Source organism: Plecotus auritus, assembly GCF_963455305.1.
Source record: "Plecotus auritus genome assembly, chromosome: 9".
Classification (NCBI taxonomy): Eukaryota; Metazoa; Chordata; class Mammalia; order Chiroptera; family Vespertilionidae; genus Plecotus; species Plecotus auritus.
In genome coordinates this window covers 2,087,082-2,108,140 of record NC_137783.1, presented here as the reverse complement: position 1 = coordinate 2,108,140, position 21,059 = coordinate 2,087,082, and the positions used below count along the sequence as shown (strand labels likewise).

The window sequence follows — 21,059 nt, the reverse complement described above, 5'->3', positions numbered from 1 at the left end:
GGACCGGCTCCCAGAGGGCCCCGTGTCCACGCTGGCAGCAGAGGCCCATCCCAAGACGACTGGGAACTCCGGAGAGGCTCACTCGGACGGCGCCATGCTCTGCCGCATGTCCATCGTCAGGCGATCCAGGCCGAGTCTCTTCAAGCAAGAGCAGTGCTCACGTGAAAGGTGCCTTGGGAACTTCCCAAGATTCCACTTACTCCCCATGGACGCCCAGTTCTCCTGGCTACTGATACCCAACCGTCTCCTCCAATCAACAGAAATGCTTCCGGAGGTTGTGTTCCTGGATTTCCCCTGAAACCAGTCTCACACACACACGAAAACAACCTATGTGGGGACGAGCTTTTCTTCCTTTAAAAACTGTATTGTCTCCTAAGAACTGCCAGAATGGGTAAACTGAGGCAAGACCGTGTGGGTGCAAGACAGACGTGAAGACAGTGGTGCCAGGATTAAATGAGCTTTTATTGTCACATTTAACTGCTGGTCAGTGTACACCGTAGCTCTCAGTATGGCATAAAATAAAACGTATTTCCGAAGGTCAAACATGAACAGAGAGATGGCAATGGCACTTACAGAAATTAACTTAAATTCACCCTGGTGCTGGGCCACGGGGGGAGGGGGAGGGGGAGGGGGATGGGGAGGGGAGAGCTGATCAACCGGAACACGCCTGGGTTTCCCATCACACGGGGGTGGTTCGAGGCCAATGCCTGGAGGGCAGGGCCAGGCCCACAAAGCGGACATGAACAGAGGGCGGCTCGGCGGCTCCCTCAGTCCGTACTGTCTCACTGAGCACTGGAGCCCGAACCTGGGAGTCAGCTCCCTCCAGGCATTGGAACTGCTTTCCAAGGCCGGACTGGAAGCCTCGGCCGCGCCGCCCCCTCCTCCTGCAGGCTTTAGTCCACAGCAAAGGCAGTCATGTTCCGAAGCATCAGCTCCGTGGATGGCCTCCTCACCAGCGGCGGGCCTGGTCACTCTGGCCAGGAGCCTAACAGGCTCAGGATGTCCTCCGTGGTTTCACACTTTCTGGGAAACACTAGGAAACAAGCAGTAATTAAATAAAAATACAGGAGCATCCTAACAGGAAGTCCAACATTCACAATTCTCTTCCAAATGGCAGCTTAAAAAAAAAAAGTACGGTTATTCAGACTTAAAAATAAGTCTTTATTCACCACGATTCTCCAACAGCTTATTAAATGTCTTCCCTCCACAAATAAAGCTGACACTGAGATTTGTCAGACGGTCTAGAGGAGTCATGTCCCGCCCGTCTGCGTGACAGCTGACCCCGCACCGGGTCCTGTCCATCACAAAGCTCAGCTCGCGACAGCGCGCCCTTCCGTGGCCACCGCCGTGTGTCCTTCATCTTAGGCTCCAGAACAGAGACCATAACTGTGGCCGGTGCAACGCAGCAGTGACTGTCATTCCACCAAAGAAAAGGAGTTTATTTTAGGACATACTTATTTGGATGGTTACTTACTGGTAATTAGTACTTCTACATGTTGTTAAAGGCAACCCTTTTAAGTGACAATACGTACCAGGCTAGTGGAAAACAGTTAAAACTAAGCCCTCTCTTTGACCTTACAGTCATGCAGACAAGAGAAGGTACAGCCGGTCTGTTCCAGTCGGGCTTCTTGGAATTATCACAATTTCTTTTCTGGCAAAGATGAATTTGGCTCATCACAGAAAGAAGATTCTTTCAAGGCTGCTGCTAAACTCATTTCCCTTTGAAGAAGTGAATTTCAAGGCATGATAGTGCAAGAGGTAAGTTTTGATTTACAGAACATTTATAGACTAATTGTGCTTAGTCTCTGATTTCCAATTTATTTTAAAGAACAAACTGTTGACAAGTTTCTCTGCCTGAATTTACCAGGATATCCATGAATCGCACCAGAAGTAGGGCAACTTGATTATCTTAATGATTCTGTCGTGACACCTGCCCCCGGCGACTGGGCGAGGCCCTGGGGATGCGCGGCCCTGCCAGTTCTGTGCCCGGGATTCTCTCGGGAGCCCAGGGGTCTGAGAAAGCAGTTCTCCCAGGTGAAGTCCTCACAACACTCTCCAGTCGTGATTAGGAAAGCAGTGCTGAGTGGAGTTCCTTCTGGGGAGTTAAATCTGGGAGGTCTGAGCGTTCCTGGAGCCCCCGTCGGGGTGTGTCGTGGGCCGAGAATCCCTGGAGTGTGGGTGTTCGCTATTGGGGGGCTCTGTCGGGTCAATCAGGTTTTCATAATCACTGTCGTCCGACCCCTCTGCGCTGTCCCCCGCGGCTCTCTGGGAAGGAAGGCCCGCTCCACCTACGGGGTACTTCAGTCCAGCACTGTTGGGGGCAAAGCTGGAGGAACCCACAGCTTGAGGTCGAGGCATAAAGACACTTGTTTCCACGCGAGAATGGCTCAAAGTACTTTCTTGATTGTTTGGGTGAAAATCTGAATAAGGGGGCGGGGGATCAGAGGCCTCGGCCTCTGCCAGTGTACTTCCGCCATCGGCTGCAACGCCCAGGTACGGCGTCCGCGGGCTGAGCGCAGGCTCCAGGCTCTCGGGCGGCCCCTGTCTGCTGACCACCGCCTGCTGCAGCCCTGTGGGAAGAGAAGAAACGGTCACTCTCTGTGCTTCCCCAGCTGCGCGTCTCCGTGCATGACACGGTCAACCTGAAAGTTCTGGAAAACAGCAACAAAGCAGGAAGCTGATCATTACTCTTAGTTGTTTTATGTTTGAATAGTGCTTCATAATTTACAAAATCTCTTTCTACATGTGAATTCACTGAAGCTTCAAAAACAGCCCTCTGAGGTACCGTCCTCATTACCACTACCGTTCCCATTAATTACCCAGGCAAAGCACACGGCGTTCCAACAGCACCTCCTTCTGAAAAGCTTGGAGAGAAGTGGACTCCACTCCCGCTCCGCCCACCTCAGGGCCGAGTAGAAGGACTTGTACAATTCACTGTACGACCTGATGCTTAAAACCAGACACTTCCTTGACACCAATGAGTAAAATTAATGGGAAACTCACGTCTTTCTTGTTCCTTTTCCTTCTTCCTCTGAGTGACTTGTCTTCTTAATTTGTCCACTTCGGCCTCACAGGATTCCACCACTCGCTCACTCTTTTCCACATCAGCACACACTGCCTGCGGGAACGGCAACAGGACAGTCAGCGTGGACCCGGGCGCGCACAGCCTTCGTTCCGGGCCGGGGCAGCCAGGCCTTCTCCCCACAGCCTGGGAGGCAGTACTTGTTCACCGATTTGCTTTCTTCATTTTGTTGAGATGATTATGCTATTTTGCTTATAAATTCTTGAAAAATAAGCGTAAGCTGGGAAAGGTTTGTTTTCTCTGGATTATTCATTTCTATTGAACTGAAAAGAATTTTTGATACTAGTCTAGCATACTAAGGATGGACAAAAGACAGGAATGAGATGCTTTTAGCTTTTATTTATAATCAATAATCACAAATCAGACGACATAAGAAAGATTCATTTCATAGAAACTATTCATAATTGGGGAGAGCTGAAAAAGAAAATAGGTTTCAGTCAAGACTTAATAAAAGATAACATTTGAGGTCCATCTGTGTGATTAAACATACACACCAGGACACAGAGTGATGCTGGTGTTTTCAGAGAGCCCTCTACAGCTGGCAGTGAGATGTGCACCAGGCACTCTGCAGTCCCTGGTCAGAGCTGATAGTCTGAATACAGCCTGGCCCGGCTGGTGTGGCTCAGTGGCTGAGCATCGATCTATGAACCAGGAGGTCACGGTTTGATTCCCGGTCAGGGCACATGCCTGGGAGGTAGAGGCAGCTGATCAATGATTCTCTCTCATCATTGATGTTTCTATCTCTCTCCACCTCCCTTCCTCTCTGAAATCAATAAAAATATATTTTAAAAAATTAAAAAAACCCAGCCTGTTCATGAATTCAGGGCAAAAAAACTGGTTTTCACTGGCCGTTCTCTCCACCGCAGAAATACCAGAAGGCACTGGACAGCAGGCCGGTGGCCAGAGTCTGACCAAGGCCTCCGCTGCCAGTGCCCACGGCCCTAACTGGGACACCAACACCGGAAGCCGCCTGTGGACGCCTTCCTGTTTGGGCCAGGCCGACCTCAGCCTGCTTCCTCTCTGGGGCTGCCTTCACTCTCCCTCCACCCAGGGCCTTCTTCCCCAGAGCGAGGGGTCTGCAGCTCCGCCACCTTCCTCCACGTCCTCAAAGCTCTTCTGTTGTTAGGGTTTGGGAGAAAGTTACTCCTGAGAGCGCACGGAGGAGCTGGAAAGAGGTGGGGAAGTGCTGTTGGCGCTGGCTCCCATTCGGCTGGCGGGAGTTGTTTCCATAGGTGCTCGTTGCACGAATAACTAGGAGTGAACAGGCTCCCGGGGACCCTCCCACTCGATGGAGGCGCTGGGCCAAGGGTGTGAGGCGAGGGGAGGAGGCGGAGCTGTGCCGAGCTTGGTGTGGTCTCTGCTTAGCGTCCCGCTGATGAGATAGTTAAGTACTCAACAAGCCTGCCTTAAACTCGACGCGCTTCCCTAGAAGACACACTGACAAGCGGGTCCCAGTTCTGAACGCAGCAGCGTGTCGCTGGGCTCACAGCCCACTGCAGGCACGAGGCGGCGCCACCCAGGATGGCATGGCGGCCTCGCCACGCTGAGGCTGCTGCAGGAAATGCACGCTGACTTGGGGACCACGACTCACTTCCCCGGCAGAAGATTATCTTCTTTTTATTTTTATTTTTAAAATATATTTTATTGATTTTTTACAGAGAGGAAGGGAGAGGGATAGAGAGCCAGAAACATCGATGAGAGAGAAACAACCATCAGCTGCCTCCTGCACACCTCCTACTGGGGATGTGCCTGCAACCCAGGTACATGCCCTTGACCGGAATCGAACCTGGGACCTTTCAGTCTGCAGGCCGACGCTCTATCCACTGAACCACACCGGTGAGGGCTCCGGCGGAAGATTATTAAAAATTAAAGTAAAATTAAGAGCATTCGGGCAAGACAAGACAAAAACGGGAAGTAGCTGTACCTGCACCTTCTCCTGCAGCGCGTTGTAAACCTGGTAGATGGCCCTGATGTCCTTCATGACTCCGTCCTTGTCAAAGAAGTCAGTGCTAGAGAACAGGCAGGAGAGATGTCACGGAAAGGCAGCCGCCATGACCCTGAAAGGCACTTCCTGGCCTTCGACCGTCATCTGGTCTTAAATGGGAGCTCCCAGGTGACAGTGTCTCAGCCACAGTGTCACCCTACTAGGCTTACAGGAGAGAAATAAAAAGGACCCACGTGACTAAGGCCATTTAAAAAATAATAGTGACCACAGCTTAGGATCTCAGAAATACACATACTCTAGCCAAACTTTTATATCGACTACAAAGACAGTTGTGGCAATTGATTTGTAAAGAAGTAATGGTAAAAGCGACCTATCTTTTCAGTAAGAATAAAATTTTGATCTATAGGGTGACAGTCTACAGAATTACATCCCTGCATGTTTCAACCTGGACTTCCCATTTCCCATAACCCTTTACATCCTAACGGAAGAAAAGGAAGGCCTTTCGCTGGACCTGGCCGCTCACCCGTGCTCTTTAATGACTCTGGCGTAACTCTGAGACGTGTTTGGCACCGAAGACACTTTATACTCCTGCTGGCTGGTGTTGCCCAGGTTGGGAATAGCAAGGGAGATCCTTTGATTGTACCTGAGGGAGGGAAGATGCGAGAGCGAACCTGTTAAAGGCCCTGTTCGGACTGAAGACTTGACCATGGCAACAGGAATCCGAGCCTCCACACTGGGGACTCCGCGGTCTCACCAGCACCTGCTTCCACGACAACCTGAGACGCACCGATGTGGGGTGGGTCCTTCCCTTAAAGTGGAAACTCGACTGCAAACTCCTTGAGGGCAGAGGTCATGTCTTATATCTGCATCCCAGTGACTGCCAGGGCGCTGAGGAGGATGGAAGCGCCCAGGAAACACCACTGAGCAATCCTGTAACCCGGCAACGGCTACCTGACAGCAGTGCTTCACCCTGATGCGATTCCGTCTATTCTCCTACGAGTGACTTTCCAGGAGAAGCCTTTCTGTTTACAACGGACCCATGGCCATCGGGTCATATTTTTCTTTTTCTTTTTTTTTAAGACGTTCACAATGCAAAACCCTCATTAGCTAGGAGGTGGATCAATTTTACAATTCTGTCTGAAATCTGTGCTTTCCAATTAAAATCAGACTTCCAGAGCAATAAAACTGTATTTCTACATAATGGATTATGGAGAAGCAAATGATTTCCAGCGGTTTATTCCTATAAGCACTTATGCATAATCAATACATCTTGCTAACGCTTTTTGATTCAAAACCATTTTAATTTATACAACTGACAGCAAAATACCTTCTCTAACTACAAAGAAAACTAACTGAAAGAGAATTATAGAAGCTCTTCTTTACAGATGCTACAAAACGCACACTTCCAAGTGACAAATCTCCATGGCCTGTTCCAACATCTGTCCTGGTTCTGTGAGGGTGGGGGATGCTTGCTTTACCTTCGGTTGGGTCGGAAGAGGATGTACTCTAGAGCATGCGTGGAACTGTTGGCAGTGGAGATGAAGCTGAAGAGGAGGAAGACGAGGTCGGGCACCCCGAGGATGCGGGTGAGCTGCTTGTGGAGGACCTGCTCCCTGTACGACATCTGCTGCTGTGTGTTCCGCCGGAACCTGTACCACCCGATCACGTTCTGCAGCAGAAATCGGGAGGGAGGGCGAAAAGTCGCGTGAAATCTTACAAATTCAGTTCTGAAGGTGTCCACGCAGACACCTGCGCACGAATGTTCAAAGCAGCTCTAAGTGCAACGGCTCAAAGCTAAAACCAACCCACTGTCCACCAGCAGGGGAATGAGCTGTGGTGCAGCCACACACTGGACACCTGCTCAGCAATACAGCCCACACTGCTCCATACGACACCGCCACACCCCAAAGGAGTCCTACTGAGTGCAAGCAGCCGGACCGAAATAACGACAACAAAAACCTGCGCTACAGGATTCTATTCCGGGAAAATCCTAGAAAATGAAAACTCATCTCCAGCGACACGGAGCAGCCCCAGCAGCTCAGGGGCTGCCAGGGAGGGGAAGGGGGGTTGGGAAAGGGCCTGGGAGGTCTGGAGGGACCGCCGTGGCGTTAGCTTCTGATGACGAGGTTTCATAGGCGTGCACAGGATCAAGACCTACAACAGTGCACGCCCTAAGTGCGTGCAGTTTATTGTACGCCCTTACACCTCCGTGCGATGACTCTGAAAGTTTGGCTCTGGCAGCTCTAACTATGGCTGCCTGCGCTGGCTCAGGGGAGTAAACTGGCATGTTCTCCGGGCGAGGAGTTCTCGTAATGCGCGATGCTGGGCTCCGGCAGACCGCTGACCTGCCGGCCCTGGGAGCTGCCCCGATGCTCCGGGCCCCACCCAACCTGCAGGCAGAAGCTCACAGGCCAGTTCCCGAGTCTTCCTTGTGCTACTGAAGTTTGAAATCTCTGCTGTCGAGACAATTAATTTAATTCTTCATTAGAAGAATACTCTTCATATAGCTTCTTTCTTTGAAATAAACTGGGTGAAAATCCTGTTTTAAGATGTAAAGGTAATTTAAAATGTCATATTGAAGTTAACAGTAAATCTAGATTAAGTTTTGGTGCTTTCACGTAAGAAGGAAGCGAACCAAGCTTCGCTAAGCCCGTGCCAGGCCCCAGCTAACGATGTGACAGATGTTTTAATTAATGATCACAGCCACCCTGGCAGGCAAGTAATGCTTTCTCCACTGAGCTCAGCCCACGGCAGGGACGTCCAGGGAACAGCGCCGGCCCCTCAGTGGTACTGCTGAGTGCAAAGCATGGCTTCAGATTATACGAGAGCAGTGGTCGGCAGAGCCAAATACCAACAGAGCAACGATGGAAATTTCTTTTGGGAGCCAAATTTTTTAAACTTCTTCTAATGCCACGTCTTCAAAATAGACTCGCCCAGGCCATGGTATTTTGTGGAAGAGCCACACTCAATAGGCCAAAGAGCCACATGTGGCTCGCAAGCCGCAGTTTGCCAACCATAGTACTAGAGCAATTAATCCTGAATTCTCTAAATAAAAAGAAGCCCAAACATTTCTGAAGCATAAATCTCACAGAGATGTTTTGTCCAAAGACACAGAGCTAATGAGTGATAGCCAAGATCTGCACAACATTAACTTTAAAATCCCGACCAGTCATGCAGTGGTGGTCATAACAAAGTGAAAGCAACTTTCCTTTCAAATGTAAGTGGGTAAGAAAATCTACCAGCTGGCCAGAGCCCTAAGCAGGAATGAGACGGCAACCTTCTGGTGCGCGGGACAGCGCTGCCACTAACAGCCCCTCCCTGGCCAGGGCTGGGTCACAGGGTTTCAATTTGCGTTCCCTGATAGAGGTTAAACATCTTTTCATTTATTTCTTGGCCATTTGTGGATTTCTTTTTTCTTTTGTGAATTTCCTCTTGATAATCTTTACTCATTTCTTTCACTTTAAATTTTGTCATCTGTTAAAAAAAACAAAAACCTTCCTGGACTTTTAATGCAGAGTGACCTCTGGAAAGCTGTGCTCCAGGAAGAATCTCCATGGAACAAATCTTAGGTGTTGACAGTATAACGAAGACCCAGGATCTGGACTATGGAACAGCCGGACGAGGAGGGAAGGCGGTGGCGGAGAGAGGAAGGACGGACTGGGAGAGCCGAGTGCATGCTCTTGGGCAAGTCACTGAATAGGGAGAGCTGGCCCAGGAGGCCTGGCCTGGTCTAACCTCGCTCCCAGGGCGGCGGCCACTGCGTGGTCTCTGCCGGTCTCTGCCCACACTGAGCACCTGCTGAGCCTGTCATCACTCGCAGGGCACCCTCCTTTCCTCCCCCTCCCCTCTCCCCTCTCCCCTCCCCCAATAGAGGCACTGAGACTAAGCCTCACGGACAGCGTGCCCCTGACTCCTGATGCTCTTCCTCAGACACCGAGGGACCAAGTCCCACCGCCATGGCTTCACCCACGGGTAACCCTCTAGAAGCTTTACTGCAATACATGTTTCTCAGCAAAGGCATTCTGTTTTCTGTTTCACACACTGAAAACTTTTATTGGTACTTTCTTCCTGAGCGATGGTGTAATCTATTTTTCTGGAATTTATATACCAAGGTAAAAATCATAAAATTAATGCATGTGTATTAAATAATTACAATCTTCTTTTTTAAATCACAAAGTAGAAAGCTAAATCCACCTCGACTCAACTCAACTATTATTAATTTTTGGATTATAGTTCATTTCTTCTCCTTCTGATTTTTACATAATAGAGTCACACTATAAACATGTAAACTTTTTTCTAGTGACATATTGTAAACATTGTCTCACATCTGTAATTTACCTGTAAAATTTACTCAAGGTAACAGAACTCGTCTATACTGACATCAATGCATTGCTAATTGACATTCCTTTCTGTTTTAAGTGCGGGCAATGAGATAAGGAGTGATTTCCAAGTCGGAATGGGCAACAAATGTGGCCTACCTTTCTTCGGTCTTTAAGAATCCTGTCCAAACTGTCTTCGTTAACTTTGCTTGCGTAGTCATAAAAACTATTTTTTTCAAAAGAGAAAACAATATTGTATTAAAATCACATGGTATCATGACATGGATATGCTTAGCTATGTGTGTCTGAGTCATCTAGCCCAATTCTATCCTGGTAATAAAGACAGAACTGCCGTCACTAGGTATATGGAGAGAAATCAATCTAAATGTTTTACCGACAGGAGGTGTCTTTTGCATCAAAGAATACTCAAGACACTGTTCCATCCAAAGGGCACCACTTCCCCTGTGGGAGGTGCTGACAGCAACCAAGTATAAACACGGGGGTTTCCACAGCTTCCCTGTTTCTGAGCATCAATTACTTATGAAAACCCAAGAAAGCAGCTCTTTCTGAGGAAGGAGGAAGAAGGGAAGTGCCCACTGTTGGCTGCTTCACCAGAAACCCCACCACACGCTTCCTCGTGTTATTTTATTCCATTCTTGCCTCCACGATAGGAGGTCTCAGGTCAGCCCGACGAGTCAACAAGTTGGATTCCCATTTTTGTGGCTACAGATGCCGAAGATAAGTGGCTTGCCCCAAACCACAGGGCTGGGAGCGGGAAGAACGGATTGGAAGCCAGGTCTGGCTAGCTTCAAAGTGAACGCACCCACCCCTAAAACAGACCCACCCGACCAGGGCCCGTGCTGCGCAGCCCACGCACCATGGTTTGTGGGCTTTCCTACCAGTCCGGAACGCCGCCCTTCCCCCCCCCCCACAAGCCCAGGCCTTATGAGGCAGGAAGGAGTTCAAGGTGCAGTGAGAACACCGAACTGGGAGTCGGGAGCCTCCGCTCGGGCTCAGTCCAGCTTCTCACTGAGTGACCTTGAGCACGTCCCTAACCCTATCTGCCCCCACCCCCTTTTTGCAAAGCAGAGTCTGGGGTAGATAGGTGATGTCTCAGGTTGCTTTCAGCTCTAAGAAGGCTGAGTCTATGGTCAGAGTTGAGTTCCATTCTTGTCTGGGGTGCCTCTGCTGACAATGCTCTGAGGAACTCCTGAGAAGGGCAGGGCCGGGCCCGCCTAGCACAGCTCTGATGGTGAGGGCCCCACGGGCGCTTTCACGGACCAGACACAGGCACTGCGTGGGCTTGGCCTGAATCATCTTGTTTGCTCTGAGATTCTTCTCAAATGAACTGCTAGCTGCGCATCTTGCTGCCCACTCCTCTCTCGGTTCTGTGTAAATCCAGAACAGATGAGCAACTTGGCTCCTTCGAGACCTCGTCCTCAGGTAGCCATCGTGCATGAAGACAGAACTCTGAAATAATGAGGGTAGGTGTAGGGGGTGTGTGTGTGTGTGTGACACAATACAAGTCCCCAGGGGCTTGGGGTGCAAGGGGGCCGGCACCTGCCAGCTGAGAATGAGGGCGGGGTTGGGGGAGGCTGCAGGGAACACGCAGCAGGACAGCAGGTGTAAGGAGCTGGCAGGTGTTTAAAGAAGAAAGTGCTGCCCTGGCTGCTTGGCTCAGTGGATAGAGCGTCGGCCTTCAGACTGAGAGGTCCCAGGTTCGATTCCAGTCAAGGGCACATGCCTGGGTTGCAGGCTCAATCCCCAGTAGGGGGCGTGCAGGAGGCAGCCAATCAATGATTCTCTCTCATCATTGATGTTTCTCTCTCTCCCTCTCCCTTCCTCTCTGAAATCAATATATGTATATGTATATGTATATGTATATGTATATGTATATGTATATGTATATATGTTTTTTCTTAAAGAAGGAAGTGCTGACCAGGAAGCCCGAACTGAATAGTGGGAGCAGCACGCCTTCTTCCGGGAAGGCAGGAGAACAGGGTCTGGGGGACTTTAAGAAACGGAGATACCCTCCTCAGACAGCCTCAGGAGGAGGGTCTGGGGCTCAGGAAGGAGGCAGAGGCCTGGGTGGGATTTGGGGAGCAGAAGGCGGGTGTGGAAATACCGGCCTTTTTCTCCCTCCCCCTCCCCCTCTCCCTGCCTGTGTCTCTGTCATTTGCTATCTCTCTTCTGAACGTCTCTCCTCCTATTTTTTCCTCTCTTTCAGTTGATCATAATATGCCACTGGTGGATATTAACTTAAACAAACACCAAAAGGAAGTTTTATGTTTTCTCTGGCTACTGAACATTTTTATTCCTCTTAAAAACACCTTTAAATCACTGTACCTCTAGGTGGTCCCAAAGAGCTTCCTTCTCTGTTGAAGAGCTCTCTCTGGGAGGCTGGGGGGAAGCTCCATTCTAAGTCACTGAGGCCAGGATTTGCATTTGGCCTCAAGGACAGGCGGTAAGCAAGACTTCCACCTCTCCTCTCCCTGACCTAACACAGTGCCACACACGCTGGCACTCAACACATAAGAGGACTTCGATGCCCTGTTATACTTGGGACTCTAGCCATTATCAGCTGTAGGCATAAATTCACTAGTTTTTCATCATTACTCTTTTAGTAAGAGCTAAAAGCTACCAAGAAGGGTGTGGCTTACCTAAAGAGCTTTGAACAAGGCTGATGGTTATGGATTTCTGTAATCAGAAAAAGAAAATATATCTTAGTTAATCACATAAAATAGCCCAGGAAATATATATATAGAAATATATATAGTAGTTGTTGAAAATCTCAGACAATAAAAAGATGGCTCAGTTGGTTGAACTTCGTCCTGTACACCAAAAAGGTTGTGGGTTCGATTCCTGGTCAGGGCACATACCTTGGTCGCGGGTTTGATCCCCCGTCAGGGAGGCAACCGATCAATGTTTCTCTCTCTCCCTTCCTCTCTAAAACCACTGAAAAAGTGTTCTTGGGTGAGGACTAACACGATAATCATATAAATGACTCAGACAGTTGTCCTGTTCCAATAGGTGCAGTGTGCACAGCGGGCAAGCGCTGTATCTTCTGCACATTCCCACTCAGGCCACCTGCTCAGAACCACGTGCACGGAGAACAGCAGCCGTTCCATCGGTCCGCGTGTGACGAGCACGCACCTGAGAGCTCTCCTCCGGAGCGGGCAGCCACGGCCCTCATCGGTCTTCCTGGGTACAGCACAGGAGCCAGGAGCCACCATTTCGTCAAGGTGGGCAGAGCTGTGAGGACAGCCTGGGAGAGGGCCCTGACCACTCCCCATCAATGACCTACTAACTCACCACAACTGGGCCTGTGTTTGGAGGGGAAGGGAGGGCCTGTGGGAGGCTGTTCACCCTTCCAGAGATGGCCCCACGGGAAGCCGCTATGCACAAGGCAGACGGGAAAGGCTGCTGTGAGCAACCAGAGGGAACAGCTTCTCCAAGCCCAGCAGGGCGCTGGGGCTGGCTGCTGTATGGACAGGAGACCAATTAGCCTTCCATCTACTAACAACTCTCCTCCAGCGACTCTGCCTTCCGATGTCACAGCCCAGATGACAGGCTGCAATTTTCACTCAGTTAAAAGGGAACCACAACCCTAACGGACGTGGTGGCTACCGGCCCTGTCCTGCGGCTCCGGCTGCCAGAACACAGGCGCAGCCGCAATGCTTCCTGCGGAGAAGAGCTCATCTGCTCGGCAGGCTGCCGACACGGGGACACAGATAAGGAACCTCATCCAAAAGGCCCTTCTTTTAACACCAGAATGACACAGGGCGCCTTCCCCAGTTACTGCAGAGGTACTTTTAGTAAGGTAATTAGGATGTGAAACATCTGTAGCAAAAACATTACCTAGGGAGAAGGGAAAAAAACACATCTTCTACTTGACAGGAAAGAGTATCTTGTTTAAGAAAATCCCTAGAGTTGACGCTGAACTCTGAGCACACTCCGCCATCCACCCTGCCAGCAGACGTCCTTCGTGCCTTACGGCCTGGCTTAGCAGCACACTGGAGACCAGCTCTAGACCCGGCGTGGCATTCCCTAAAGACCTTAAAGCAAGCTTCCTCGGGGAAGACGTTTTGCAGCACCTAACTAAGCACACCGTGGAGAAGCGGGGTGGTGGTCTCCAACACGATCAAGATGCCAACCGGAACGGACTACGTGGGCATGAGCTGAGGGGCAGACCTCTGGCAGGGCAGCCGCACCGGGAACCTAGACTTCCCTACGCCTCCGGAGCGCATCCACGTGGCAGACTCCTCGTCATGTGTGTACGGCATCTCTGCACGCATGTCCTCACAATCCCCCGGGAGGTGCTGCTGTTCTTGCTGATCTTCCTATCTCTATTCCCCGCATCTCCCACTTCCTCCATTCTTCCCGATGACTGCCACACCCCAGCTCACTAACGAGGGACGCTCTGCTGCCGACTAGGATGGCTCTGCTTCGAGTTGGCACAGCTTAAAATTAATATGTATTCAAGACAAGACAGATAGTTCGTGTTCAAAATGTGATATCCTATATAAAGTCCTCTTATTGTATAGAGTCAGGTAAGGATGACTGTGCATGAATTCACACATTTTCAACAAATAATGTATTTGGCCAACTTATTTTACTTAAAGGATCTTGTTCTGGAGGTTAAGTTATGCCAGAACAGTTCTTCACACTATTGCTGTGGAAACTACGTTGCTTCATTTCAGTCCAGGTTTTCCACTGGTTTACATTGATTTTCTAACTAGAGGCCCGGTGCACAAAATTTGTGCACTCAAGGGAGGAGGGGTGTCCCTCAGCCCGGCCTGCACCCTCTCGCAGCCCGGGAGCCGTCAGGTGGACATCCTTAGTGCTGCTGCGGAGGCGGGAGAGGCTCCTGCCACACTGCTGTGCTCGCCAGCCGTGAGCCCGGCTTCTGGCTGAGCGGTGCTCCCCCTGTGGGAGAGCACTGACCACCAGGGGGCAGCTCCTGCGTTGAGCATCTGTCCCCTGGTGGTTAGTGCACGTCACAGCGACCGGTTGTTCCACTGTTCGGTTGATTTGCATATTAGCCTTTTATTATATAGGAGGATATGTATTTTATGGATTCATTTTAAAAGTACAGTTGACATACAGTATTACATCAGTTTCAGGTATACAACATAGTGATTCAACTTTTATATACTTTACGAGTAAAGTGATCACAAATTTAGTAACCATCTGTCCCCGCATAGTTACTACGAAATATATTAATGACTCTATTCCTTATGCTGTACGTTACATCCCCATGACTTATTTCATAACGGGAAGTTTGTACCTCCGAATCCCCTTTTCTGCCCATCTCTCCACCCTCCTCTTTTCTGGCATTCTCCAGTTTTCCCTGTATCGGTGAATCTGTTTCTGGTTTTTGTTTGTTTGTTTGTATTTGCCTCCTCTGTCTGACTTTTTTCACTTTACATAATACTCTCTAGATCCAAAAGATTTCATTCTTTTTATGGCTGTGTAATATTTCATTTTACATATGTACATCTCTAAAATCAATTTAAAAAGATAACTTATTTAAATAAGTAGGTAAATGTAAACAGCTACAAGATTAATCAGAAATGCTATTTTTGTCATCATGCTGGATAAGAGAGCTCTTTCTTATAAGGTTTGCAGTCAGTTAACTAAATCTAGCATTTTAACCTACACCTATCAAATTAATTTTGAAATTCAAGTGCAAACAATAAATAATTGCACAGATGTCCAATGAAACCAAATTCTCCACCTCAGGATTTTAAAGAACTAAGCAAAACAAAGACAAAACTTCAATGACAGAACAGCTATGCCCAGACACAGCGTGTCTTTATTTAGCAGTCGATGCTGTGGAGCGGGTTTTATAATTTTGGTCCTATCAAACCATAGGAGAGTTTCAGCCTCTTCCCCCCAAATCCAACCCTACGTCAGTCCTCACCCTGGCCCCCCATCCATGTACTAGGCTATCAGAACAGGCTTGAAATTGATGACTGGCCCCAGTAGGCCCTGACCTTCCAGCAGAATTCCAAACCCCTCACCTGCACACACACTGCATTTTGGTCACAGACACAGGCCAGGGCCCCTGTGTGTTTTAGGCACTCCTTTCTGTGTTCCTCTGAACGCACCACCCAGGCTCTGAGTTCACCTCCTTCAGGACGTCTTCCCTGATTTCACCCCCTAGCAGTTTTCCCCTCTAATCTATGGGATTGCCTGCCTTGGCTCCCTTCTCCCAGCACTCATTCAGTGACTTGCTTCCTCCTCCCACACTCCGGGAGGCACAGATGCATCTGATGTTCCTCGCACTGCCCAGCACATGCATTAGACTTCGATAAATATTGGCTGCACAAAGGAATAAAATGCCTCTTCCTTTTCTCTGGGTGTCAGGATATGCTGTTTGATGATACTGACGTGCAGCTAAAAAAACTGTGAGTCAGTGCATCTATAAATACTCAGTCTTCCCCAAAATCTCCCCAAACTGACAAAGGCTGTACAATTCGCTAAATTGTACAATTTGCTAAATAAGCGTGAACAACTATGCCAGACCCTTCAGAAAGGCCCTGCATAACACACCCTTTATTATAGGGGTGATGACGGCAATGGGGACACCCTGATTTGCAAACCGGAGGTTCTCAGTGGTTTGGGAGAGACTATCAGTGCGACAGCACACAGAATCCAGTCAAAGTCGGATCCGTTAGTGGTAAGGGACAGCGTTACTGAATACCTACACCTACAGCTGGGCACTGTTCTTACACTGCCCTCTGAAAACAGTTCACCTCATTCGTCAGTGCGAGTAACTGGCAGTGTAATTTGAGTGGTCACCTGTGACTTTTCTAACCTTTTCAAGGCCAAAGAGCAAACTAACCGTGTATATACATACAGGGAGGATTTCTGCGGTTGGTATAACGCACTTACCAATGACTTGCAGAAACTCTGTGTTGCTGATTTGGGAGTCACTGATGCTAAAGGTCTCCTCTTGTCTCACCTCTCCCAGCAAAAATCCTTCCTAAATGTAAGAAAGAAAATAGATGCACACTAAAAATAAAGATATTTACTGGAATTAAGAGAAATGTAGGACATAATAATTTTTAACAATAATCCAAATAAGCTTGGCCTGTGAACTACTATTCCATAAACCAACAAGTAAGACTAGACCAATCTGAGATATACCTATTAACTATATTGTTGAAAAAAGGATTCCATACAAGATGAAATATATTTCAATCCCTTCAAGTCTTCCCTGTTTCTCTGAAGTAAAAATGAATAGAGTGAATTCATCACCTAAATCCTATCAAGTAGCATCACCAGGGTTGGTGGTGGGTGGAGGTGGGTGGGTGGAGGGCAAAGGGGGGATAAAAGCTTGTTTTCTTTCTTTTTTTTTAAATATATTCTATTGATTTTTTACAGAGAGGAGGGGAGAGGGATAGAGAGCTAGAAACATCGATGAGAGAGAAACATCGATCAGCTGCCTCCTGCACACCCCCCACTGGGGATGTGCCCGCAACCAAGGTACATGCCCTTGACCGGAATTGAACCCAGGACCCTCAGTCCGCAGGCCGACACACTATCCACTGAGCCAAACGGTTTGGGCAAAAGCTTGTTTTCTTGAAACAGCATACAATTCATTCCATTGCTTCGCATTAAAAACACTGCGAATGGTAAAAGGATAAGTTGACACAACGCACAACTGATTGCTCTTGTAGCTGGCGTGGGAAATTAGGGGCTCAGCAAATCAGTTCCTGTCATTCACATGAAAGTGCTTCTTTGATAAATGCAGAGGCTGGTTTATTCTCACCTCTGGAGAACACACACCGCCATAACAGTTCTGGATTATTCAGCACGTAACCTGCTGTCGGAGTACTTTCTAGACTTTTAAATGATTGAAAAAATATTGAAATGGAGCTGTGGCTGCTGTGCTCAGTCGGCTGGAGCGTTGTCTTGTGTACCAAAGGGTCTTGGGTTGGATTCTGGGTCAGGGAACATACAGGGATGGCGGGTTCCACCCCAGTCAGGGTGTGTACAGTCCAACTGCCTGTGGGAGGCGGCACATCAATGTTTCTCTCCCTCTCTCCCCCCTTCTCCCTTCCTCTCTCCAAAACCAATGAAAAAATAAATAAAAAATTAAAATGGGAATATTTCATGATGTGAAAAGTATATGCAATTCAAATTTCAGGGTCCATAAAGTTTATTGGAAACAGACACCCTAACTTAATCTATTGTCTATAGCGGCTTTCTCTCTACAACAGCAGGGGGGAGGAACTGCCACAGACCACATGGCTCCCAACACATTTCTTGCCTGCACGAAACCAGAATGTGCTACAAAAGCAAATTCTTGGTTCTTCCCCTTTAAAATATGTACAGCTGAAACAACTTTATTCCACATATGTAATTGTGGCTAGGTTAACATAGGCACGTATGGTCATAGCCAATACAGTTGCAAACTATTGCCATTGGTGGAAATTTCTGAGAAGTCTAGCCACCAGACCTGGCAACGGTGTAGATATTAAAGAGATGTCTCCTGCATTAAATTAGCAACGATCTGAGTAATGTGGCCATCTCACTGCGTTTGTAGAAAAAGTACCCACTTTGCCAAAACCGGTGTGGCTCAGTGGATAGAGCATCGGCCTGCGGACTGAAGGGTCCCAGGTTCGATTCCGGTCAAGGGCACGTAACTTGGTTGCGGGCACATCCCCAGTAGGAGGTGTGCAGGAGGCAGCTGATCGATGTTTCTCTCTCATCGATGTTTCTAACTCTCTATCCCTCTTCCTTCCTCTCTGTAAAAAATCAATAAAATATATTTAAAAAAAAAAAAAAGTACCCACTTTTCAACAGGTAGCTGCTGAGCCTTATACTAATCTTGTCCTACACATAAACGGTGATATTACCAGGCACTCCACAAACCAGAGTTCCTTTAAAACACATGGAACACTCCCACGGACACCAGGAGTGTCACAAACCACCTATATATGGGGCGGCATTACATTATTAAATGGCTGGCTGCAGCATCAAGAGCCTTCGTGTCCAGAGACACACGAGCGGCCTCTGGACAGACCCATGTTGTGTGTATTCTGATCATTAATCTCTACCAACCGCACTGGAGAGGCGAAAGGCACGTCCATTTAATGCCATCAGTTTACTAATGGGATCGCCTCTCTGTAAGTTGTTATTAATGGAAGCTAAGACGGCTGACATCCAACCAAATCCAGTTCCTTCTGCAGTGTCTCATTTTGCTTTGTAATGACAAGCACAACCCTCCCCCGCCCCCCCCCCCCCCACTTATTTACTGACTTGGAATAATGCACTCTTGGCATCTTTTCAAATAATCCCCCAATGGGGTGGGCAAACGAAACACATCCTTAAAAGATAAAAATGATCTAGTTCCACAGAGAATTTCCATTCAGAGGTCAGTGACACGACAAGACAACCCGGGAAATGAAGACGCTGGAGCAGCCGCCGGGCTCCGCTCGCTCCGCGCGTCTGCGCTCTCTCCACGCCGGCCTGTCACTTCCCCGTTTCACCGCCACTTAGTTCCGTGGTCTCCGAACATCTGCCAGGAACTCAGCTCGCAACTTCAAGGCGAGGAGACCCTACGCCGAACCCCGCTGCTGACATTCTCCCTTTTCCATGGAGGAGGAAGCACTCGATCTCATCGAACAAGTGTGAGGAGTGACAGCCACGGCTCCCCTGGTCGCTCCCCGTGACCCCCCCACCACGAGACGAGCGGGGGCCCCTCGCCGGCCCCGAAGCCGGACACCCAGGGAGGGGCAGACGCTCGGCTTCCACGGAGCGACCTCTGACACCGCCGGCGGCCGGCCGGGCCGGCTCCGCCAACCCGGAGACCGCTGTCTCAGGTCGGCCGGGCGGCGGAAGGCCCAGAGCCAGGGGGCCCAGCCCGGGGGCAAAGGAGCCTGGGCAGCAGGACTCGCCAGGAGCGGGAGCAGCCCGGGTCCACAGCGCCTCGGGCCGGCCCGGGAGCCTGGGGGACGAGCCGCAGGTGGTCCCGGCTCGGCCCCAGCGGCCAGGGCAGGGGGCCCGGCACCTACGTGGTCGGCGTTGCTGTTGGCGCTGTGGAAACACACAGCGCTGAAGGTGTAGCCCGAAATGGAAGCCGCCATGATGGAAATCTCCAATTCCCCCATCATGCCCCGCGGAGGGCACGCAGGCTTCCGGCCGGCCCCGCCCCGGGGCATCCTGGGAAATGAAGTCTTCGCAGATGAGGCCGGAGGCCGGAGCGCCCCGGCGGGAAGGGCGAGGAGTGCAAGTTTACCGGATCAGAACGACGCCCCCGCACCGTGTCCACCCGTGGGTCTCGCGCCCAGCACACCCCAGACATCGCCTCTTCTGCATAGCCCTTGATAGTTGCGCAAACCATTTTTTTACTTTTGCAAATAGAATGATTAGTGTTCAAGTCCAACATCTGTCATGCTCAAGGATGAATGCAAGGAGGTGATGCAAGCAGGTGCATGGTCTGGGTTTTGATATAGAAGTAACGTGATGCGATTTCAATTCCCATCTGACCATTCTGGCTGCCCTGTCAAGAATATAATGTCAGGAGAGGGAGAAGGAGGTATTACGGTAACCCAGAGCCAGGATGGCGGTGGCTTGGCGGTGGTTAGAAGTGAAATGGTGGTAGCAGGGGAGGTGGTAAGAAGCAATCGGATTCTGGATACAAGGGAACACAGATTTAATGAAATAGAGCGGAGAGAGGATAAAAGCAACATGAATAACAAATGGAAGTGAAGATAAACTATAACGGAGCTAAGGAAAGAAACTGAGGGAAGGAACTCACCTTTCTGGTCATTACTCTTCCATTTATTCCATCTTTCTGGTTCGAAACTAGGCTCTTGATCTCCCACAAAACTCTTACCACTCTCTTTCCGAGCAAACAGAACTGTTTTCTGAAAGTTGGGCAGGAAAGCCTTGGAGTCCTTCCTGACACCCCACTTGGATCCGTCGGCAGTCTTCAAAGTGTACCCCAACAACCGGCTCCAGTGAGCTGTGAGCCTGAGGGCCCAAAGGACACAGCGCGGTGCTGACAGGACGGAAAAATGTCCCTGAGCCCAGAAACCAGAAGGAGACCCAGAGGTGCTGTGTGGGGAGCGGGAGGGAAGGACAAGAATGATGGTAGGATGGCCAGGGACCAAGGGGGTAGAGAGCTCAGGGAAAAGAGGGTGTGGAGGCATAGGGGGCGTGGGGGGAGGCCATGCAAGACAGTTGGGTTTTGAACAGGTTGAGCTGAACATAGCAAGGGGCATCGAGGCAACTGCACTGGAAGTCTGTAGCTGAGGGTAGGGGATGGGAGTTACTAATAGGACAGCTAACGGTTACTGAACACCGATGTACGTCAGGCTCTGTTCTAAGCTCTTTCAGCCGTGGGCAAACTACGGCCCGCAGGCCGCATCCGGCTGTTCTATCCGGTTCTCTTGCTCTCCCCTCCGCTCCTTTACTTTGAATTTATATTAGTTCACACAAACACTCCATCCATTCTTTTGTTCCGGCCCTCCGGTCGAGTTTAAGAACCCATTGTGGCCCTCGAGTCAAAAAGTTTGCCCACCCCTGGTATAGATGCATTTAATCTTGCTAACAATCCTCTAAAGGAGGATTAAAAAATTGTTTAAAATATGTTTTTATTGATATATACATATTTTTTAGAGACAGGAAGGGATAGAGAGATCAAAACATTGATGAGAGCAGCTGCCTCCTACACGCCCCCAACTGGGGATCGAACCTG

General features: G+C 49.5%; 1 protein-coding gene across 1 annotated transcript; it reads right to left on the bottom strand.

Annotated features, from left to right (window-relative positions):
* Positions 1–442: 442 nt before the first annotated feature.
* ABRAXAS2 (abraxas 2, BRISC complex subunit) lies at positions 443–19,485 on the bottom strand. Its single transcript, XM_080643004.1, has 9 exons — positions 19,372–19,485; positions 16,244–16,334; positions 12,007–12,043; positions 9,506–9,572; positions 6,506–6,696; positions 5,551–5,670; positions 5,007–5,091; positions 3,004–3,118; positions 443–2,570 (listed from the first exon to the last, which is right to left on the bottom strand). Exons 1-9 carry the CDS (start codon positions 19,468–19,470, stop codon positions 2,104–2,106), a joined length of 1,272 nt encoding a protein of 423 aa, XP_080499130.1. The 5' UTR covers positions 19,471–19,485; the 3' UTR covers positions 443–2,103.
* Between the last annotated feature and the right edge of the window lie 1,574 nt (positions 19,486–21,059).